Source organism: Myotis brandtii, unplaced genomic scaffold (assembly GCF_000412655.1).
Source record: "Myotis brandtii unplaced genomic scaffold, ASM41265v1 scaffold547, whole genome shotgun sequence".
NCBI classification, from domain to species: Eukaryota; Metazoa; Chordata; class Mammalia; order Chiroptera; family Vespertilionidae; genus Myotis; species Myotis brandtii.
The window spans coordinates 56,722-80,728 of record NW_005370024.1 but is presented as its reverse complement, the minus strand read 5'-3'; the positions used below and the strand labels follow the sequence as shown (position 1 = coordinate 80,728).

Here is a 24,007-nt window from a genome sequence, read left to right as displayed (position 1 = left end):
AATAAGGCTTCATACTTCGAAGGCTTGTTATGTGGATTAAATGTGGTATTATGTCTAAACTCTTAGCTCAGCGCACGGCATGTAGTAAAAGTTCAATAAACAGTGGCTATGGTTAGTTACCATGTGCACTATGTGACATCATGTCTGATCTATATATATAAAAGCCAAGCAACCGGAATGACCGGTTACTATGACTTGCGCTGCGGCCCCAACCACCCGTGGCCCCTCCCCCTTGTCCCCGCTGCCCAATCAGCCCTTATCAGGGCAGGCCAATCAGACCCCACTGGCCGGCCAACCTCCTGAGTCCCCTACCCCCTGTCGGCCCTGCTCAATCGGCCCTTGTCAGGGCAGGCCAGCCAGACCCCACCCGTGCATGGATTCGTGTACTGGGCCTCTAGTAATATTATAAAGCACTAAATTCTTGTTAACACACTTAATCCTCCCAACAATATTACAAAATGAGTGTTCATATGCCCATTTTAGAGGTGAGAAAACTGAGGCTTAATACAGACAGTGAGTGATAGAGGTAGTATTAAAACCTGGCACACCAGTGTGGCTCAGTGATTGAGAGTCAACCCATGAACCAAGGGTCATGGTTTGATTTCCAGTCAGGGCATATGCCTGGGTTGCAGGCTCCATCCCCAGTAGGTAGTAGGGGGCGTGCAGGAGGCAACCCATCAATGATTCTCTCTCATCATTGATGTTTTGATCTCCCTCTCCTTTCCTCTCTCTGAAATCAATAAAAACATTTTTCTTAAAAAACACAAAAAAACCCTGGCAGCCTGACTCCAGAGCCCATGCTTTCCCACTCCTGTGCTGGGTAGGAAACAACTGTTTTGAAAGCATTTTTCTCCCCATAAGCTGTGACTGTTCTCACAAATCCAGTTCTCAGACTCAAAATTGTTCCATCCTAAGCCACAGTCAGTGGGAGGGACAGTAGCTCTGGGAGCTGCAGGTTGCCCTGGTAACCCATCAGCCAAGCCTGACTCCGAGTGTAGAAATCCCACTTCAGCTTTAATCAGGGGTCATGAGTCTATTTGGGAAATGAATCATGTAGAAATAAATTGTATTTCCTCCTGGGTTGGAGGGGGGCCAGTTTTTTTACTTTTTGGTATTTTCTATAAACTGAGGATATACATTGTATAAATTAGGCCATGCAGATTAGGTAAAACCTTGAAGAGGCCCCAAATCTAGGGTTCATGGACTAAAAATAGATGGTGTCTTCCCCTCTAGAGTTAAGAGGGCAGTATTTCTCTGAGGCCTTTGCTGTGGGTGTACTGTGTATTCTGAATTCTACCTTAACCTGAAGAAGACACTGCAGGTGGCTGGAGTTGCCCCCGAAGGACTGCCTGTCTTCCTTGTCCACAGAATTACATCCTATGATCATGTAATCTTGACAGACAGAATAGAGCACACATCCTAGAATAAGCACTTGCCTGCACCGATTCCTAGGGAGAGTGTTACTGAATGCCTTCTGGGCTGTGCTAGGGAACAGTTACTGAATGCCTCCTGGGCTGTGCTAGCTCCTGCTGCATTCCACATCTTGGTTGTATAGCTTAGGATTCCCGGTGGCAAGCGTCACACACCCACCCTGGGCAGTTTAGGCAGAAAAGGAATTTAGTAATGGGTAGTAATGAGTAGTTTTCTCAAAGACCAGGGAACTGAGTAGCTACCCAGCCAGGAATGTCCAAAGGTACTGAGAGACTGGTGAGTACACGCCCCCCCCCCCAGCCCCCAACCTCTGAGCCCAGACCTGCAGTTTTCATTGCTGACACCACCTGTACCGGAACCTGGACATGGCCTGGAGGACCATGCTGTCTTACATAGTAGCTACGAGACACAGGTGGCTGTTTACATCTAAATTCATCACAATTAAATAAAATGTAAAATTCATTGGGACTAGCCACACTGCCAGTGCTCATATGTTTCTAGTGGCTACCATGTTCGATAGTCTATTTTAGACCCATCATCACAGAATTCCAGTGGTCAGTGCTGCTCTCGAATGACCAGTCCTGCCGCCCTGGAAACTGAAGTTGCCAGATCCAGGTGCCTCCCACTTGTATGTATCTCTGGCTTCATTCAAAGTAAAGCAGCTAGAACAGCGGTTCTCAACCTGTGGGTCGCGACCCTTTCACAGGGGTCGCCTAAGACCATCCTGCATATCAGATATTTACATTACGATTCCTAACAGTAGCAACATTACAGTTATGAAGTAGCAACAAAAATAATTTTATGGTTGGGTCACAGCATGAGGAACTGTATTTAAAGGGCCAGAAGGTTGAGAACCACTGAGCTAGCAGAAGAGAAATCTTCCCTAAATGTGAAGTCTGGGAAGGTAGGTCTGGTGTTCTTGGGGTCTGAGGTAGAAGGAGGGCTCTGATGTATCACAAACACCTGGAGGAGAATCAGGTGCTGGGCAGTCAAAAGGAACGACAACCCTCCACTCCATAAAGGGCCAGAAGGTTGAGAACCACTGGGCTAGAAGAAGAGAAATCAGCCCTAAATGTGAAGTCTGGGAAGGTAGGTCTGGTGTTTTCAGGGTCTGAGGTAGAAGGAGGGCTCTGATGTATCCCAAACACCTGGTTCCCTCCTTATCTCAGCTCTGGAGGCAGAGGTTTTCCTGTTTCGCAGATGAGGAACCTGGGAGATTAGGTCATTGAGAGACACATAGCCTGCCTGACTGCGGAGACACTAAGATGTGTCCTCTGTGGCGTAACAGAAGACACACTGCCCAGGCCTTGGAGAGCAGCCGTAGGTCCTCACCTGCCACTATCCACTCCCTGTGTGTTTACCATTTATTGAATGTGTGCCCTGTGCTTTGAGCAGTGCAGAGATAGAGGAATCACGCATGCTTTCAAGGAACTTACCATCTTCCATGCCCTCAAACATGGACTCAAGTCAGTGTGTAAGAAGTGCTGAGTCTGGGGAAACGGACTCACTGTCAGACCTTGGAGAAATCACCCCAAACCTTTCTAGGCCTCTGCTTTCTACTTTTACTAATAATGATAAATTTGAATAATTTTCTTAAAAATTTTTCCCCAACTTTTTATTTCTATCAACTCCAAAAAATACTCTTGGTTGTTTAGAAATATGTTGCTTAATATTGGGACCTTTCCTGTTGCTTTCTAATTCAGTTCCCTTGTGGTCAAAGAATGGACTCTATAATTCCATTCCTTTTCAATTATTCATCTTGTTTATGGCTCAAATATGGTCTGTCTTGATGGATGGTCCTTGTACACTTGAAAAGAATATGGATCTGCTGCTGTTGGGCGGAGTGTTCTATAAGTGCTGATTAGGTTGTGTTGGTTGATAGTCTTGCTCAAGTATTTTACTTCCTCATTAATTTTTCTCTACTTGTTCTGTTGGTTACTGAGAAAGGAGTACTGAAACCTCACATTTAAGTTGTCACATTTGATAGTTCTCCTTAGCTTTTGCTTCATATAAATTCAGACTTATTTATTAGATAAAGATTACTATGTCTTTTGAATGAATTGGCCCTTTAATCATTTGTGAAATACTGCTGTCCTGAAGTCTACTTTGATACAAATATAGTCATTCTATTGTTTTCATAGTCAGTGTTTCATGGTCTGTTTTAATCTTTTTCTTTACTTTTAATCGACCTATATCTTTCTATTCAAAGAGCTTTTATGGTATAGCTGGGTCTTACTCATTTTGACAACCTCTGACTTTTGGAGGTCATTTAGACCCTTTACATTTAATGTGATTATCATTGTCTACCATCTCGCTGTTTTTCCTTTCAGTATTTTATGATTCTCATAAGCTTCTTTGAACCCCTTTGGGAATCAGGCAGGCTCTGTCCAGTCCATGTTTTTGTGCCTTGTGTGGCTAACTCTCCTCATCACCATTTAGGAAGTAGAAGAACAGTTGGAAGAAGTGAAGAAGAAATCAGAAAATGAAATAAAGCAGCTAGAAGACGAGAAAGCGGCCCTAAATGTGAAGCTCCAGAATTCTCTGCTCCAGGTAAGTCTCGAATCAATGCAGGGTGTGGGAGGGGGGTTCTGGGTCCTCGGAGTTAACTGAGGGGCCGGGAATCTCAGGGAGCTGCCCCGACCTTATCACATTCAGCATCCTCGGAAGAAACAAAAGGACTCAGCACAACAAGAAAGCTGTCTCCGGGCATAAATTTAGCCGCAGCTAGCAGAGAGCCTGATTTATGGACGCTTAGCAAAGAGGCACTTAATGTCTCACATGAGAGAAGGAGGCAGGAGGCTGCTGGTGTTGGTTCTGTGGCTAAATGCTACCAAGCTGGTCAAGCTGCGGTGCTGATCGCTCCTTCACCCTGGCTTCGTTATCCCTTCTGTGGGCATTAGACACGCCTGCTGTCGTGGCTCCTTTCCTTTATCAGAAACTAAAAATTATTTTTTATGACTGCATTCCTATAAAGACGAATACAGCCAGGCTGTATTTTTTTTTCTTGTGATTTTGAAAGGAATTAAAATATTTTCATGGCCCCTAAAAATATCGTGGGCCCCGGGCACTGAGCCTGCTGCATCAAATGGAGAAGTCGGCTCCGATTCCTGGTGTCTGTTGCCGCACCCGTAGTGGGTCCAAATTCCAACCAGGAAACGGGAGCAGTGGTGACTGGCCTGCCCACACCAGCAGGCAGCAGGGAGCGATCGCAGCAGCCCAGCGGACTCCTGCTCCCGTGGGTAACACCTGTGCCAGGTGGCCCACCTGGGAAAGCACGGATTCAGCTGCCAGGCCTCCGTGGTGGAGGCAGGCAAGGGTAGGCATTGGATGTAGACCAGATGAACAACAGTTTGCTTCATGGGCCCACCTGCCCAGACCACCCAGAGACCAAGGTCAAAGTTTCAAAGAGCGGTTGCCATGTTACTAAGGAGAAGAGGCTGGAAACAGAGTTCACCCCTGAGCCTGATTAGACAAAAACAAAACTGTGAAGAGGGTTCCTTCCTTCCCCTGCCCTCCCTCACACCCTCCAGACGAGCCCTGCACCTGCCACCCCACAGGAGCCCGTGAAATTGGTTCCTCAGCCCAGGCCGTGGATCACAGCCTCCCGGGGGAGCTTTGAAGAATCCAGAGCCATGTCCAAAATTATAACAATGTTTAGGGTACATGTAATGGAGTTCAGTTCAGAGACACACGTGAGGAGGATGCAGCCAGGCTTGAGCAGTGATTAGTTCTAGAAGGGAGAAAGGCTGATGGGCAGGAGAAACACGGGGCTACCTCTGTATTTGTGATGTGTTGTTCCTGCAGTCGAGTGAGGAGTACACACTCTTTCTCTGACCTTTTTCTTTTTAAAAAAATATGTTTTTATTGTATTTTTAGAGAGAGAGGAAGGGAGAGGGAAGGGAGAGAGAGAGAAAAACATGGATGAGAGAGGAACATCAATCGGCTGCCCTCTCCTAGGGATCGAGTCCACAACCTAGGCACATGCCCTGACCAGGAATTGAACCGGTGACCAACTAAGCCACACCACCCGGGCTCCAATCTTTTTTCTATCTCACAAATTGGCATATTTTAAAAAAGATGAGCAGGCCATGACTTGGTATGTCAGGGGCTCTAGAGGTGAGGTCTTGGTGGAAAGTCTCTGCTATAGAGATTTCTGTTCCATCTCAGCCCAAGGTGGGCTGCCCAGCAAAGAGGCCCATTTCTCACTCTTCCTTTCTCCTCCTTTTCTCCCTTCCTCACTCCTTTCCTTCCTCTCCGCCCTCCTCCCTCCCTGTTGACCTATACTGCCATCTTCATATGGGACCTGGACCACCCGCCCTGCAGAGCTCGGGAGGGCTTCACATATGTGTGTGGGACCAGCCCCTTCTGCTTCTGACTTGGACACCTGGACCATCACCTGCCTGTTTCTCTGAATGCCCCTAAGGACCTCTCTGTTTACAATAACAGTGGTGAACCTGTGTTAAGCACCTACTCAGTTAAGATACTGTCTAAGCCAGGGGTCCTCAAACTACGGCCCGCGGGCCACATGCAAATACAAATATTGTATTTGTTCCCGTTTTGTTTTTTTACTTCAAAATAAGATATGTGCAGTGTGCATAGGAATTTGTTCATAGTTTTTTTTAAAACTATAGTCCGGCCCTCCAACGGTCTGAGGGACATTGAACTGGCCCCCTGTTTAAAAAGTTTGAGGACCCCTGGTCTAAGCAGTTTACACTACTAACTTGTACTAATAAACCTTACAACCATTGTACTATTAGTATCTCTGGTTTAAAAATGAGAAAACTGAGGGACAGAGAAGGTAAATCACTTCCTCAGAGTCACACAGGTAACAAAGTAGTGGATCTGGGATTCATCCCGGGTGATGGGGCTCTAGAGACCCCTCTGTGGACCACTGTGCTAATACTCCCTCTGGTGTAGCATGTGGCCTCTGTGATGACCGAGCATCATTCAGAACCTGAGTGTTTACTGGGCATGGCCCGGAGATTGCCCATGGACAGAGTGCCTCAGGCCACTCTTCAACCTCCATTTCTTCTGCCACCTTAATGGTGTCATCATCCACCCACCTACAAAAGCCAGGAATGGAAGGATCACCCTTGACCACATCCACTCTCCTGCTCTGCTATCCTCAGCCTGAGTCCCCACCCTGCCCCACCATCACATCCAGTCAGGTTATCAAGTCCTATGGGTTCTTCCACGAAAGCCCCTGGGTCCTCTCCCCGCTCTACACCAATGCCTTGGTCAAGACCCTCAGACTGGCTCGCCCAGGCTCCATTTTCTTTACCTGCTTGTAAACAAATCTCACAGAGCTCACTTAAATATTTCATAAGCCTTCGCAAGATGCAGTGTAAGTGGTTTCATAGCCTTTAAATATCCCTTCCCCAAATATTCATTATGTAAAGCCGAGAAGACATTCTGATGGCCTTGCAGTTCTTCTGGGATGGTCTCCAGAGTCTCCTGAGAGCCTGCCCTGTATGGCCCGCCTCCCCATTTTGCCAGGTCAGCTGATTCCAGAACTAGTGCTCCAAAACCCTAGCCCGCTCAAGGTCTACTCCTCTTTCCCTAAAATCATTTTTTAAAAATAGAGGCCCAGTGCATGAAATTTGTGCACTCGAGGGGGGGAGGTCCCTTAGCCCGGCCTGCGCCCTCTTGCAATCCAAGAGCCCTCAGGGGATGTCCAGGAGCCCCAGGGGGAGTGGGCCTAAGCCGTCAGGTGGACATCCCTGAGGGGTCCTTAGCACTGCTGTGGAGGCAGGAGAGGCTCCCGCCACTGCTGCTGCGCTCGCCAGCTGTGAGCCTGGCTTCTGGCTGAGCACACTGACCACCAGGGGGCAGCTCCTGCATTGAGCATCTGCCCCCTGGTGGTCAGTGCACGTCATAGTGACCAGTCGTTCCACCGTTTGGTCAATTTGCATATTAGTAGGATATGTTTTTATTGATTTCAGAGAGAGAGAGAGAGAGAGAGAGAGAGAGAGAGAGATGTCAATGTTGAGAGAGAAACACCGATTGGCTGCCTCCTGCATGCCCCCACTGGGGATTGAGCCCACAATGGGGAATCGAACCACGACCTCCTGATTCATGGGTCGACTCTCAATCACTGAGCCACACCAGCCAGGCCCCTAAAATCTTTAATTCCCATGTTTTTCACAGTTCAGACCCAACCTAACTTACCATCACTATCCCCCAGGACTCTGCCCCCTCCTGTCTACTTCTTCGTACGAGGCCTTCTGACATGGAACCTTCCTTCAGTCCTCACACACATCCTACCCACCCTCTACCCCTACACCTGCGATCTTTGCTGCTCGGAATGCCTTTTCTCACCCTTGCCACTGACGGACTCCTATTCATCCTTCACTGCCCCCAAGGCTGCCCTGGACTCCCCCGGACAGAGTGTATTGTTGTAAGTTCTTGGTAATAGTACCCAGTAGTACCTACCTCATAGTAGTTGTGAAGATTAGAAGAGCTGATACTGTAAAGTGCTTAGGTCCTGGCCTGGCACAGAGCCAACATGCCATTCATGGTACTGTTGTTATTTTGTACGTGTGCTGTGATTAGAATCATGTATCTGCCTTTGCCGTAGACGACAGCTTCCCGATGGCAGAGATGATATTTTTTTACCACTTTGCTCTCACTCACTCCCTTCCTCTCCCCTCCGCGTACCCAGCACGGTGCCTGAGGAGTCTTCTGCTTTCTGTGAAGACTTGTTCGCGGTGTCTGAGCTTCCTTTATGGTTATTGGCCTCATTCCTTTCAAAGTCTGAGGCAGGGACGCCAGCCTGTTAAACTGACACTTGACAATTAGTTGGTGGATGATAATTATCGTAATTAAGGCTTTATAATGTAATAGCACCTTCCAGCAACTCTTCTCTCAATTTATCTGTATAATTATTACATATTGTTCCTTTTCTTTACCAATTAACTTAAAAAAAAAAAGAAAAGAAATCGTGGGAAATGGTGTGGAAGCCAATGAAAAGCAGCTCCAGTATAGCCAGGCGCATGTAAGTCCTGTGAGGGGGGTGTGGACTCCTGCAAACCTGCAGGCTCGGCTTCTTCTGGGACCGCTACACAGCCAGCTGGTTAGAAATGGCCTTTCTGGCGCAGCCGCTGTGGCTCAGTGGTTGAGCATCCACCTAGGAACCAAGAGGTCCTGGTTCGATTCCCAGTCAGAGCACATGTCCGGGTTTCGGGCTCAATCTCTCCCTCTCCCTTCCGCCCTGAAATCAATAAAAACATTTTTTTTAAAAAAGAAATGGCCTTTCCGGAAGCATATTTGAACTAGTCTAATGGGGCGCTGTCCCCAGAACTGATGGACCCAGGAGAAGGAACTCCCAGATAAAGGGCCACATCCAGGAGACGGGTGTCATTGCCAAGCATTTCTGTTCCTCTCTTTTAGGTGTTAAGGCTGGAAGAATTCATCCAACAGAATAAGGGATGTCCCCGAAGAGGCGAGGACGGGCCCCGGGAACCGGACTACCCGCCCCGCGGCGACTTGGAGACCCAGGTGAGCCCCGGCGCCTTCGGCTTTAATTAAGGCTGTCTCTCCGTGTCAGCCCTCCAGCGTCCCCGGTGGCACATGCTGGCATTAATGGGCTTTCTTATTGTCCCCCTCAGAGCTGCCAAAACGCCTGGAAAAAAATAAATCACTACAAAATCCTTCTGTAAAAGCCAGGAACAAAACAGTCCTAAGCAGTTCTCCACGGGGTGTGGAAAGAGCAGGCTTGTCAGGTGACTCTTCTCTCCGCTGAGAGCAGCCTGCCCGGCAGAGAGAGGGGCCCTGGGCCCAGGGGGGCCTTTGGTTCTGCTCAGCACGAAGCCTAAGAGTCATAACAACGCCCAGGCCACCTCCCTCCACCTCCCTGCTATCAGCTGCTCCCATGCTAGCTCACTCGCTGCCCTTTTAGGGATGCTGCTCCGGGGCAGAAACCGGTGCCTGTGAGTGTCTCTGTTCGGCTCTGGTGGCTGTATACCCTTCCTGGTTTGTCACCATGAACCATCACACACTTGGTGGCTTAGAGCACAGAAACGTGTTGTCTCACACTTTGAGGCCAGAAGCCCGAAATCAAGGCGTCGGCAGGGCTGGTTCCTCCTGGGGCGCCTCTCCCAGCTCGTCCGCACGCAGGGAGCTCAGTTTCCAGAGGGGAACACAGACCCCTGGGCTACTCAGGCTGCGGGCAACCTCATGAATTTCAGGTCCATGCGGCTCAACTTAGCATCGCGCTGTTCGTTCCTTCCACAGTCAGTTGTGGAGTCCTAGGCGGGCACCTCCGAGCAGACGGTACAGGGAAGAAATACGCATACACAGACGCGTTAACACGATGTGGACATTCAGTGATAGAGTTAACCTCCGGCGCTGTGTTTTCTATTAGGCCACTAGGACACACTTTGCAGGTGTCGTTTGTTCTTTCAAATAGGTAATGCATTCTGTACCTGGTGCAGGGTTCAGGTGTGCCAGGTGTGCAGCGAAAAGCACGCCCCTCCCCCTAGCTCCCTGTCTACTTGTTTTGCTTTTTTAAAATTTCTTCTTTACTTTAATTTCTCCTTGCAGGGCTATGCCGTGCATATGCAGGCATTTTTTCCCCACAAATGGTAGGATACTCTCCTGCACTCTGCTTTTTCTAACCCCTTCAGTCCGCAGGCCGACGCTCTATCCACTGAGCCAAACCGATCAGGGCATTTGTTTTGCTTTTTTAAAATTTCTTCTTTAATTTCTCCTTGCAGGGCTATACCGTGCATATGCAGGCATTTTTTCCACAAATGGTAGGATACTCTCCTGCACTCTGCTTTTTCTAACTTACACTTTTATAGCTTCAAGGTTGTAACCCATCAGTACACTTCCATATCAAATATCAACTTTATGGTTTTCTTTAAGAAAAACAACTGTCTGGTGTTCCCTTGAACAGAAAAACCACAGTATATTTAACCCTCCCTTATGCTGGATATTTAGGCCATCCTAGTTTTTCTCTGTTATAGACAATAAATACTTCAGTGGTAATAGATAGTACAGAACTGTGGAGGGGTATCGTGCTGTGCGGTAGTTAAGCGAGCTCACCCCCGAACCAGGCACCTGTGTTCTTACTGGCAGGGGAACCTTGGACACGTGTTTTGAAGGCCACTTCGTCTGTGAGATGGGCGGATGCTCCGCCTGCCTCGGGGTTTTGTGAGGACTAAGTGAATTAACATGCTGCAGTGTTGGAGGCAGCACCTACCCCCGAAAATGTTCAGCAGGTGCTAATTCTTTCCATTGTAGCACTTGCTGGGTCCGAGGCACGTGGGTGTCTTTCTTTGTCAATTAGAGCTGACATTCAGCACTACCTTATGTTACTTCCAGGGGTGGTGCGTGCATTTTTAACTTCGATAGGCCTGCCACACTGCCTTCTGGCGTGCTGTGGCCCCACAACCTTGCCAACACTGAGCTACAAAACTTTCTGAGCTTGGCCAATCAGAGGATGTTTGTAATTTCTTCAAATATTGGTGACAAGCCCGGCCGGTGTGGCTCAGTGGTTGAGCGTTCATCCATGAATCAGGAGGTCACAGTTTGATTCCCCATCAGGGCACATGCCCAGGTTGCGGGATTGATCCCCAATAGGGGGTGTGCAGGAGGCAGCCGGTCAGTGATTCTCACCATTGATGTTTCTAACTCTCTCTCCCTCTCCTTTCCTCTCTTAAATCAATAAAAAAAATATTTTAAAAAAATTATTGGTGGCAAGCCGATATGCCAGCCCAGTGAGCCGAAGCTTTGCTTGAGGCCTGGAAATACAAAGTCCTAGAGAATTTCCCAGGGTCACTCACCAGATGATGTGTGAGCAGCCCAACCCCGGGCATCACAAGGGGCAGGTCAGTCTGAAAGGAGGAGGCTGAGAGGGGTTTGAACAACCCATGCTGATCTGGGGGTGGAATCAGGGACATCCGAACAGGGTGTAAAAGGACAGCTTCCCGGTGACATCCTTGCCGGATCGGGCGCTACAACATTAAAGCTTCCTCAAGACTCGGGAGTTTGTGTTTAGGCCTTTAGCTGTTCTGCCACCGCATTTCCGTGAGTCAGAAAGGATTTAACTAATGACGCCAACCGAGAGCAGACTTTTCACTGGCTCTCAGCACACGCTGCCGAGGGCAGGCTGCCAAGCCTGGGTGTGTCTCCGTCCCACCAGCGTTAGCGGCGACGTCCCTGAGCCTTCTGCCCTGGTCTCTGCTGTCTCATCTCCTTGATTCTCTCGGGGTCATCGTTTTATTCGCTGGTTCCCAGAAAGCCAGTCCAGCCTTGGTAACTCCGAAGGGAAACTTTTTCCTGGAAGACTCCCCTGGTGCCTGGTCGCACAGAACTCGGGGCAAAGGAGGTGGACGTTCTCATAGATCCCCCTGCTTGCCCCTGCTCCAGAGAAAAAGGGGAGACGCTTGTGCTAATGATCATTCAAGCCATTTCACTTGGGCACGGATGTGAGCGGTCACTCTGCGAAGCAGGGGCTGGATACCGGGGGAATGAGGCCTGGGCCTGGGCCTTGGAGAGCCCCATGTCAAGTGGGGGAGTGGGTGTCCTTAATAACCGGTGTGATACATGCTTCATACTGACGGGAAGATGCTGTGTGGAGAGGGAGGTTCTGCCCAGGGAACCCAGGGGCCTCACAGTGACATTGCTGCCACCTGCCTGGACACTGAGGTGGCACGGGACTTCCCCAGGAAGGGACATGGCAGGGGAGGACACAGTGAAAGGTCCCGAGGCGAAAACCCTGAGGCCAGTGGGAAGGGAGCCAAGGGCTTGCCCAAGCTCCCCCAGGCCTGAGAAGCGTCCCCTGCTCACGGGGGCCATATGAATCGAGGGCGTCTGTGTCCTGGGGGTCAGCAGACAAATGATCACTGAGCCCTTAACCACGGACACCCTGAGTGTCCCTAGACCACAAAGGGCTGCTACCCTCCATCTGGTGTGGGCTGAGGGGTCCGGTCCCATCCAACATGGAACACGGTGGGCTGCCCTGGAGATGCATTCCTTGGGGAGATTCCAGGCTAGAGCCCAGGAAGGCAGCACAGGGAGGGCCACAGCTCCGCTCGAAGGGTTAGGACATGGATCCCACCCCAGCTTTACCCCACACCTGTGTGGGGACCTCGGGTCCAAACACCTGTCTGAGAGCAGTTTCCCCTGTACCCCGGTGGCATCACACATAAGGCCCTGACAGTGAGCCAGGCCCACAGTGCTTCACCCAAACCCCACAGCAGTCCTATCAGGCAAGTGTTATCATTACCCTTGTTTCACATAGAGGGAAACTGAGGCACCAAGAGCAGCACCAGGGCCCGTGCTGTATGCCATGTCGCTATACTACTTCCCGTTAGGAAAGTGGCGGTGATAGTCCCCGCCCTCCACACCCCACAGACGTGTGATGACAAACTGAAGAAAGCACACGAAGGCACTTCTCAAAACTCTTAAACATTCTATAAATGGAAGTGACTTTATAGCATCTATTACAGTCCCTGTAATCACTCAGCCAAACCCCAGTGCATTAGGTGTTCTATTTTCAGATGTACGTAATGCACCTTTGAAAGGTGGTCAGCTGGCCTTGAGAATGACTTTGAATACCCCCTTCCAGGGGATTTCCTGGGTGTGGGCGTCCCTTTAAAATAGAAGCAATCTGGAAGAGGTGAACTGCCTGGAAGATGAAAGACCAAGACCCACCGTGAACACAGGTTGAAAATAGCCGGCCGTTTGCTCAGGAGGAGTAGGGAGGAGGCTTTTGCAGTGGGTGGCTGGAGCAGAAGCAGCACTCTTTATTTTTCTGTGCACAATCAATACCCAGGTCACTTTACCACAAGAGAGAGCGCTGAGCTGAACCTGAGAAAATGCCTGGGGGTGGGGGAGGCTGGTACCCAAGAGTGCGGATTAGGTTGTGAGTAACTCAGGAGACACTCAGGGTTGGCCCTGGGGGGAGCTCCCTGGGAGGGTCCCAAGCAAATAACCAGAAAAGGAGCTGCTAGACGGACTGTTCCATTTGGAATTCAGAGCAGAGTGCACATTTGAAATAAGGATTGATGGGCTTGGAAGCCTCCTTTTAGCCAACTCTTGATCTCCACGGTCAAGTCCATTTGTAAAGCATTTACTTATTTATTTATATATTTTTAAATATATATATTATTGATTTCAGAGTGGCAGGGATAGAGAGATGGAAACATCAATGATGAGAGGATATTTGATTGGCTGACTCCTGCACGCCCCCTACTGGGGATTGAGCCCACAACCCGGGCATGTGCCCTTGACTGGAATTGAACCTGGGACCCTTCAGTCTGCAGGCCGATGCTCTATCCACTGAGCCAAACCGACTAGGGCCATTGGGAAATATTTAAATAGCACCCAGCTCTTTTTAAATGATGTACTTTGCCCTGGCCGGTGTTGCTCAGTGGATAGAGCATAGGCCTGTGGACTGAAGGGTCCCGGGTTCGATTCCAGTCAAGGGCATGTACCTTGGTTGCGGGCACATCCCCAGTTGGGGGGTGTGCAGGAGGCAGCTGATCGATGTTTCTTTCTCATCGATGTTTCTAACTCTCTATCCCTCTCCCTTCCTCTCTGTAAAAAATCAATAAAATGTATATTAAATGATGTACTTTGGTCCAAAATGCCAGGTAAACAATGTGTAGGAGAGAGAGGAGGGGGATGTTTTTGTCATTTATATGGCCTGTTGGTCCCCCGCACTGAACCAAAAGTTTGTTAAAATAAAGAACTGTTTTGTATTCATCTTTATCCTTCCTGCACCTCACACGCCTGCCTGTGGCTGATGTTTAGCACTTCCTCATACACATAAGCTGATTCTTGACGTGACAGCTGCACATGTAGACGGAGTCGCCACTTTGAGTCCTGGTGGCTGAAGGTTAGAGGAGGAGCTCCTTCAGAAGTGTGCTTTGGCTGGAGGAGGACTGAGAAGAACACTGGGGTCCTTAGTTACTTCGGGGGGAGGGGGTTCGTCTCCTTTGAGAAGAATGCCCCGTCTCTGGTGTCCTGGCGGCTGGAAACAAGTGAATAGAAACGGGATTCCTGAGTCCACCTCCCCGGTGAGGTGGGAAACAGCCTTCATCTCCCAGCTTGGCTTTGAGTGTCTGTTGTGGACATGCTTCTCAGCAGCAGGTTTGTAACAACACGGCTTGAAATCACACCCAGTGAGGCCTTGATTCTGGCAGCAGGCGATCCTGCCGGCACGGTGTGAGAATTAAATAAAAGTCACCAGACATCAAATACTGGGAAGTAAAAGTCATCAGACCTATCCAATACTAGAAGATTTTCCTTCTGTTCTCAGTGTACTGCCTCTCAGATCCCAACCCACCCTGCAGCGCCTGTCCTGCGGTCATGATCTGGACTCTTGAAGCATTGCTCCTTTGCAAAGAGCACAGTGTTAAGCTTTGCCAGGAGAGGGCGCTGGAGGCACCTTTCAGGAGGAAGGAGGCTTCTCTTTCTGGTTCTGGCAGCTAGGTTTTGCTTTGTTTCTGGCTTCTGCTGCACAGTTGTGCAGTGATGTGTGGACATCAGGTTATATTCTGCCTCCGTGACCTCATGGTGACCTCAAAGTCCTGGCCCAAACACAATGACTACCTTCCGGGCGTCTCTGATGACAACACACCTTCCAGCCCTCACGCCTGCATGGGTGCCCGTGCTCTCTGAGCACCACCCACGGGGGGCTCACCTGTTCTGTGGAGGCTTCTTCCCGCTTCACCAGTAACTATGGACGAGCTCTGGCTCACACAACCCAGAGACGGACTCCACCAGCGAGCTGCCGCCATCAGCTTCTCCAACAAGTTCTTTTGCAAAGCTTTGTTTCCATCTCTCCATTCCTTTTTCACTGGGGATGGAGTTCTGTGAGTCTTGCAGCAAGAGGAGGAACAATCAGAGAGTTTGAATGGTGGGAGCCTTTGCTGCCTTATTCAAGGAACTCACCCCAGAGGACTGAGCCTCCCCCTGGGAGGAGGAGTAAGACCGTGTCTCCACATTTGCTGGGGATCAGCAGGGCCAGGCGCTGAGGCATTCAGTCAGCTGCCTCAGGCTCCAGGATGGCTCTGTCCCCTCAGGTGGAAATCCCGTTTCTCACTGTTCCCAGAGGTTGCATGAGGGAGTAGACACCGCAGCCCATGGCTACCATCCTGCCTCCACCATGTCCTGCTCCACCACCCCCTGTCTCCCTAGCCCATCTCCCTATCGTCAGGCAGGTCACTTCACCTTCCTGAGCCCGTGTCCTCCTCTGTAAAAAGAAAAGGAGAGGAGGAGGGGATGATGATTCCTGCATCTTTTCTGTGTGACCTTGGAAACGCGGATTTATCTCTTCTAGCCTCAGTTTCTCGTTTCAAAATGTATGAATTGGAACTCTCTGTTGCCAAAAAAAGAGGAAGAAACTCTATTGGTGTCCAATTGCTGCTGTCACAAATGACCACAAACTGGGTGGCTTAACACAACACAGCTCTTACCCTACGTTGGAAACGCGGATTTATCTCTTCTAGCCTCAGTTTCTTGTTTCAAAATGTATGAATTGGAACTCTCTATTGCCAAAAAAAGAGAGAAACTTTATTGGTGTCCTATTGCTGCTGTAACAAATGACCACAAACTGGGTGTCTTAACACAACACAGCTCTTATCTTACAGTTCTGGAGGTCAGAAGTCCTAACATCAGGTGCTGGTAGGGCTGTTTTCCTGAGTGTTAACTTTGAAGGCATCTGGTCAGTGTCTGTCTGTTTCTTTCTCTTGTTCTCTCTCTTCCTGCCTTCTAACACCCAATTCCCAATGACCGGTCCAGCTTGGACCAGGGGTGCCCTCTAGTCCCATCAGCTGTGGACCAGGGTTGGGTTCACATGGTCCAGGATGGCTGCTGTGGCCAGGCCTTTGCTGCCATCCCAGGCAGGTCGGAGAGGAGACTGGTAAGCCTCCGCCCAGGGAGTGGTGAGTGCTCTGCCGGTCCCAGCTCGGAGGAGGAACTTGGCAGAGGGGACAGGTCGGCCCTGCTGTGCCCAATTTCATGCTTCCTTCCTCCCACTTTCCCCCACAGGCCACCGAAGAGCTCTTGGAAAAGGAATCCGGCCACGGCCTCCAGATCCAGCAGCAGGCACTCCGGCTGGAGCGCCAGGCCTCAGAGGAGAAGGTCCAAGAGGTCCAGGGGGAGCAGGCGAGGATGCAGGCTCAGCAGGCTCTGCTGCTAGGTATACACCAGCCACACCCCTAAGGGCTCCGCATGGGGAGCCAGGGCAGTGGGTTTTTTTGGGCGGGGGCAGGAGGCCCACAGGCCAGGGCCACTCTCCTGGCTCTTGCCAACAGCTAGTTGTGAGACCTGGGGACCTGGGGTGGGTCGCTCTCAGCCTCATCTTCCCTTTTCATAAAATGGAGTTACAATTGCCCTACCTCATAGGATTGTAATGTGGATTTGGGGCGGGGGCAGGAGGCCCACAGGCCAGGGCCACTCTCCTGGCTCTTGCCAACAGCTAGTTGTGAGACCTGGGGACCTGGGGTGGGTCGCTCTCAGCCTCATCTTCCCTTTTCATAAAATGGAGTTACAATTGCCCTACCTTATAGGGTTGTAATGTGGATTTGGTGAGATATTAAATATAAAACACCTAACACATAGCATGAGCCCAGTGAATGATCATTATCATTATTATTGAACATATCTGGCCTTTCTGGGATTGCCTCAACCTCTCATTCCATTCTGAAGATTTCTGCAAGTTTGGGGAGCTGAGGCCTTCACTGTCTGTGTGAGACACACCTGACCTGCAGTGTAGGTCAGTGTGCGAGGGCTGAGAGGGTGAGTGATACACTGGGGTGGGGACCCAGACATGCTGGATAGATGTGTGGATGGATGGATGAGTGGATCTATAGATGGATGCGTGGGGGATAGATGGACAGACGGATGGGCAGGTGGGCAGATAGATGGATAAGTGGGTTTGTAGATGGATGGATGGACAGATGGGTGGATGGATAAGTGGATGGTTGGGTGAGTGGTGGGAGAAGAGGGGAGAGTAATGAATACACTGCAGTTCATGCTTTGCTAAAGGGTTTTATTGCCATTTTGTGATAATGGATTTCAAAAAATGGGGCAGTGTCTGGATTTTTTTTTTTTAAAGAAAAGAAGCTAGAGAAGTTGCTTTATTAAAATTCTATTGGGGAGAAAACATGACCAAGTAAATTTTTCAGCATAATGTCATCAGAACATATTAAGCTCTTCTATGTGTTTAATATACTATACCATTGAGAGAAGCTTAGTAGGCATATGGGAAACCTTTCACAACTAATACACTTTCACAGTATCATTGATTTTCACTCTAAATATCATTCGTTTATTTTACAAATATATGTTGAGCACTTGCTATGTACTGAGGCCCATGCCGGGTGCTTATCTTATAGCTTATGGAATTATTGGAACAATATTTCAAAAGTCACTTGCAATAACTAAAATATAGTCTCAAAAGTTCATAACAGAAAAGTATTAAATTTGCTAGTCCTTAAATATTATCTTCTTTTTAAAAAAATAAATAGGTCACTGAATAGCGTGTACTCTATCAGAAAATAGTCATTTTGAAAGGATTGCTTTCTTTGACTTTCAATCACAGCAGCGCACCCCTAGAAATCAGCACCATCCTCAGGGGAGAAATGTGAGTTTCTGGCTGTACCTGCCCTGAGTTGAGGAGGGTATGTCTGTTTCTTCGGATGATTCTGGTTTTACTTGGTTCTGTTGGGATAACATGCCAGCTCCTGCCCCCACATTCCAGCCAAGACCTCACACCCAGGGGAAGGGGAACCCGTGAATGTTCTGTCCCCTTAAGAGTTGGCATAAATGTCAAAATTTCAGACTTGGAGACCTGCAACCCCAGAAGAGGCCCTGGTCATTGATAATTCCCTGTTCTCCTCTCGGTCTGTGGACTTGGTGCTGAGGCCCAGTGTTGCCTCAGGGTTCAGCGCTGGTTCAGGCTGTCCCACCCGAACCCGCCACCTTCCTAACACCCGGCGTGTCTCCGAGGTGGTGCAGAGGGAAGAAGAACCACTGGACACGTGGAATCCTGACTCCACAACTTCCTAGCTGTGTGGCTCTGGGCTCCTCGCTCAACCTCTCTGAGGCCCAGGTTCCACACCATGAAAAGGGGAGGGGTAGTACCGATAGGATGGTTGTAGGGCTTCTGTGAACAGTTCGCCGGGGTTTAGCACCGCAAATGGAACTCTTGTTACTGTCATCTTGAAATAAGTTTGGAGAACTTGACCCAAAGCCTTCAGCAGCACCTACCCCAGGACAGACGTCAGCCTCTCTGTGCGCCTGACCTTTGCTGAGTGCACCTGCCCTTCACTGACCTTCACTGCACACACCTGACCTTCACTGCTCTTCCTTTGCAGAGTCCCTGAGGCAGGAGCTGTGGGAGCAGAAGGCCGCCTGCTCTGAGCACCAGAAGGACTTGGAGGCGTTGCAGGCTGAGCTGAAGGCTCTGGGCAGCTCTGACAGGCGGCAGCCCATCACCCCGTGTGCAGGGGACAGCGAGGGCCACGCCAACACCACCGAGGTCAGCGCCCTGGCCAACCCACCCCACTCCTCTCCAAGCGGTGAAGGCTACCGCCAACTCCCAAAGGAGAGGCCCGGGTGCTTGTCTGAAATGGGGAGGACCCTTCTCCTCCTGCTAGGGGGTCCCTGGCGAGCCTGCACACTCCCCTCTTCGTAAAGCAAAACACAGGTTTCAAGTTCTACATGTTGTTTTTAATTCAGACACAGCAGCCTCTCAGGGTGCTGGTACCAGGCAGAGCTTAAAGGTGGCCAGTCCTCGCCCACCCTCCCAACCCCTACTCCCCGTTCAGGTCTGCAGGGGGATGTCTCTGAGCTCCTCTGCCCGTCTAGACCTCCCTGTTCCCATGGTGGGAGCAGCCTTGTCACCCCAGCTCAGGACCCACTCTCCATGAGCTTCCTGGTCAGACATGGCCCATTGGCCCATTGGCCCCTGCGCCCCTGCTTGCACATCCATGATTCCCACCGAGCTGGGTAGCACAGTGACCTCCTAAGAGCCCAGACCTCTCTCCCAGGCCTGCTTCAGGCATTCATAAAGTGCATTTGTATGTCGCCCTCAGTGGCGCCCTACTGCTATTGAGGCTGGAGACTGGGAGGAGCACATCTGGGCCATGTCCGCCTTTGCGCCTCCTGAAAACCTCCTCCTGCTAGGGGGTCCCTGGCGAGCCTGCACACTCCCCTCTTTGTAAAGCAAAACACAGGTTTCAAGTTCTACATGTTGTTTTTAATTCAGACACAGCAGCCTCTCAGGGTGCTGGTACCAAGCAGAGCTTAAAGGTGGCCAGTCCGCGCCCACCCCCCCAACCCCCACTCCCCGTTCAGGTCTGCAGGGGGATGTCTCTGAGCTCCTCTCCCCATCTAGACCTCCCTGTTCCCATGGTGGGAGCAGCCTTGTCACCCCAGCTCAGGGCCCACTCTCCATGAGCTTCCTGGTCAGACATGGCCCATTGGCCCATTGGCCCATTGGCCCCTGCTTGCACATGCACAGTGACCTCCTAAAAGCCCAGACCTCTCTCCCCAGTCCTGCTTCAGGCATTCATAAAGTGCATTTGTATGTCGCCCTCAGTGGCGCCCTACTGCTGTTGAGGCTGGAGGCTGGGAGGAGCACATTTGGGCCATGTCCGCCTTTGCGCCTCCTGAAAACATCTCTCCTGGCTACCTTCTCCCCAGGGTGGGGGCGGCCCAGGCCCCGCAGGCTCCCCGAAGGGCACCACTGAGCAGACTCCCAGCGAGGGGTGCCTCCTCTGGGAGAACTCCCAGCTCAAGGACAAGGTGCGGCAGCTGCAGGCCGAGGTGGAACAGCACCAGCAGGAGGCGCTGCAGCTCCGCGACCAGCACAGGTCTGTCTGCGGGCCTCTGGGCTACCCTCACTCCCTTCCCTCCCTCCACTGCCGCTTGGGGAGCCTGGGATCCCCCCACAGCACCTTCCCAAAGAAAATACTTCCTAATCCGCTAGCACTTCACTGACATTACTCCCTTGATGCAGGGATTAGCCCTGAAATAGAGGCAGGAACTCAGTTTCTCTATAAATCAGGGAATTTATGGAATCAGACCTAACGATACCAAAAGTATCCTCAAAACCAGCCTTAGGGAGACAGTGCTGTGTGCCCTTAACTAGCTGTGTTTGGGCGAGTCAGCTAACCTCTCCAAGACTGTCTTCTTCTGTGGTGGAGATGGCACCACCTTGCAGGACTGCTGCAGACGGCAGGGAACTGTATGCGAGAGGCCCCTGGCATGGGGGAGCACTCGGTAACCTGTGGCATTACCATTACCTAATCCAGATTGGATAGCTCATTATCAGTCCTGAATTCACAGCCCTCCCCTCTCCCCCACTTCTTGGAAAGTTCATGAGTTCAATTTTAACTTCATTAATAGCTATAGGACTTTTCAGGCTATCTGTTTCTTCTTGAGGGAGCTTTGTCAGTTCATATTTTCCAAGGATTTTGTCCATTTTATCTCAGTTGTTCAAGTGAAAGTAGTTGTGCAAGTGAAACACTCATCTAAGAACAGATATGGGCCCGCCTGGCCAACGTGAGACACCTCGATTTCAGCTAGGGACTCACCACGTGACACTGAATAAGGAGGTGGGAGCAGGGTAAGGACTCCTCACCATTTTGGGGGACAGACCCCTCCAGTTCAGAAAACAATGGTCCCTCCCCTGGGAAAAGAATGTAATCACACAAAAATATGCACCTACTTTCTGAGGGAGACACACCCCTGAGGCTTGTCTGTAGGCCCCTTAGGGGCCCCACACTTAGGTTAAAGCAAAGTGATGGCTGATGGCTGGACACCTGCTTTGGGCTACAGACTGTTCTGGACATGTATGGACAGGGTCATTCTTGCACTGGCCCTGTGGGTAGCCACAGTTGTCACCTCCACTTAACAGATGAAGACACTGAGCCGGGCATACCTTGCCCAAGGTCACACAGCTAGGAAGTGATGGAGGAGGCGGCAGACGGACATGGCCCCACACTTAGGTTAAAGCAAAGTGATGGCTGATGGCTAGACACCTGCTTTGGGCTACAGACTGTTCTGGAAATGTATGGACAGGGTCATTCTTGCACTGGCCCTGTAGGTAGCCACAGTTGTCACCTCCACTTAACAGATGAAGACACTGAGCCGGGCATACCTTGCCCAAGGTCACACAGCTAGGAAGTGATGGAGGAGGCGGCAGACGGACATGGCACCCCGGCTCTACACGCTGCTCTCCTGACCCCACCCAGCCTGCCTTTCCACCTGGACTGGGCATCTCCGAGGTCTCAGAGTCCAACTCTCAGTTATTCTGACACAGAATCTCTGCATCCAGGCCTCCCCACCTGCCCCGAGTGGAGGGAATGCTTCCCAGGGCTCCCCTCCAGAGCTGCCTCCTACTCCTGCCCCCTGTAGGCTGTTCTTCATGGAACGAGGAGGTTTTTCCCTCATGGAATGCTGGGGTGGGGAGTGCTGAGAAGGGGCTCCACCAGAGAGAAGGGGCTTACCCTGGACCCCACACCTCACACACCCCAGGCTTCCTTCCCACGGTGTCCTGACCTCAGATGCATAACCTACCTGGACCCATCGTCTCCAAACCTGGCCACCCAGCAGAAGGGGGAGAAAACCCCAGTGCCCAAAAGGGGGGTCCCTAGAGCTGGGTCAGCCCAGTTGTGCTTCCATCCACTGCAGGCAGCTGGAGGAGGACCAGCAAGCCCAGCAGGCCCAGGAGGTGGAGATGCTACGCCAGGAACATCGGAAGGAGATGCAGGCTATGGTGGCCGACTTCAGCAGCGTTCAAGCCCGGCTTCAGGCCCAGCTGGCTGCCCTGGAAACCGAGTAAGTGAGTCCTCGGCCACAAGTTAGGGGGAGAAGAGTAGAGGTACCATTTTTATGAGGGGACTCTCCCAGTTTTAAAACTAGAAATCCTGAGTCCCAGGAAGTACCTCAGCCCCGGAGGAACGGGGATGGTTGGCCACCTGTCACGTTATGACACTGCAGTCCCCCTTCGTGCAGGGCCCTGGGAATCTGTGAGGAGTAAGACTGCCTCATGGGCTTGGTTTGGCCCTCACACTGGGAAGAAAGCAGAAGGATCAAGGCTACCTTTCTTATTAGCATTGGCCCTCTTCCAACACAGTCCTGCAAGGTGGAAATTATTATTCCTATGGACAGACTAGAGGCCTGGTGCATGGACTCGTGCACGGGTGGGGTCCTTCAGCCTAGCCTGCACCCTCTCGCAATCTGGGACCCCTCAGGGATGTCGGACTGCTGGGGATTGGGCTGAAACCAGGAGTCCGACATCCCCCGAGGGATGTAGCAGTGTCGAAGCGGCAGGCGGCTGGGGAGGAGCCCGAGCCGGGGCCAGGTGCCCCACCGCTCCCGCTCATCCTGGCCCCGCTGCGCCTGCCGCCGCTGCTCGGTAGCACTGTGGGAGCACACTGACCACCAGGGGGCAGCTCCTGCATTGAGCATCTGCCCCCTGGTAGTCAGTGCACGTCATAGTGACCAGTCATTCTGGTTGTTCCAGTTGACCAGTTGTAAGGGTCGCTTAGGCTTTTATATATATAGACTAGAGGCCCAGTGCACAAAATTCGTGCATGGGTTGGGGGTCCCTCAGCCCAGCCTGCACCCTCTCACAATCCGGGACCCCTAGCAGGGTGTCCGACAGCCCTCTCACAACTGGCTTCTAACCGCTCACCTGCCTGCCTGCTTAATTGCCCCTAACCACTCGCTTGCCTGTCTAATCGCCCCTAACTACTCTGCCTGCCTGCATGATCGCCCCAACCACCTCTGGCTGCCTGCTTGATGTCTCCTAATCGCTCACCTGCCTGCCTGACCACCCCTAACTGCTCGCCTGCCTGCCTGATCGCCCCTAACCACTCTGCCTGCCTGCCTCATTGCCCCTAACCACTCTGCCTGCCTGCCTCATTGCCCCTAACCACTCTGCCTGCCTGCCTGATCACCCCTAACCACCTCTGCCTCAGCCCCCGCCGCCATAGCTTTGTCTGGAAGGGTGTCTGGAATGACATCTGGAAGATTGTTTGGCTGTCTGGTCTAATTAGCATATTATGCTTTTATTATTATAGATAATACAAAAGGCATTACCCTAACTGCTTGCCTGCCTGCCTGATCGCCCCAACCACCTCTGTCTGCCTGCTTGACCTCCCCTAACCACTTACCTGCCTGCCTGATCTTCCCTAACCACACTGCCTGCCTGCCTGATCACCCCTAACCACTTGCCTGCCTGCCTGCCTGCTTAATTGCCCCTAACCACTCACTTACCTGTCTGATCGCCCTTAACCACTCTGCCTGCCTGATCGCCTCTAACCACTCTGCCTGCCTGCCTAATTGCCCCTAACCACTTGCCTGCCTGATCACCCCTAACCACCTCTGCCTCAACCCCTGCCGCCATAGCTTTGTCCGGAAGGGTGTCTGGAATGATGTTCGGAAGATTGTTTGGCTGTCCAGTCTAATTAGCATATTATGCTTTTATTATTATAGATCAGTGATTCCCAAAGTGGGCGCTACCGCCCCCCGGTGGGCGCTGCAGCGATCCAGGGGGGCGGTGATGGCCACAGGTGCATTTGGGGGCGATGAGTAACTGCTATTAAAATTT

General features: G+C 51.1%; 1 protein-coding gene across 1 annotated transcript in view; it reads left to right on the top strand.

Annotated features, from left to right (window-relative positions):
* The window catches only part of FAM184B (family with sequence similarity 184, member B), a 53,650-nt gene that overhangs the window by 20,868 nt on the left and 8,775 nt on the right, over positions 1-24,007 (top strand). Inside the window, exons 6-12 of the mRNA XM_014549330.1 lie at positions 3,871-3,981; positions 7,616-7,828; positions 8,821-8,928; positions 16,432-16,582; positions 18,762-18,925; positions 20,092-20,261; positions 22,084-22,230. Of these exons, the coding sequence (XP_014404816.1) occupies positions 3,871-3,981; positions 7,616-7,828; positions 8,821-8,928; positions 16,432-16,582; positions 18,762-18,925; positions 20,092-20,261; positions 22,084-22,230 (1,064 nt within the window). The remainder of the gene's footprint in view (positions 1-3,870; positions 3,982-7,615; positions 7,829-8,820; positions 8,929-16,431; positions 16,583-18,761; positions 18,926-20,091; positions 20,262-22,083; positions 22,231-24,007) is intronic.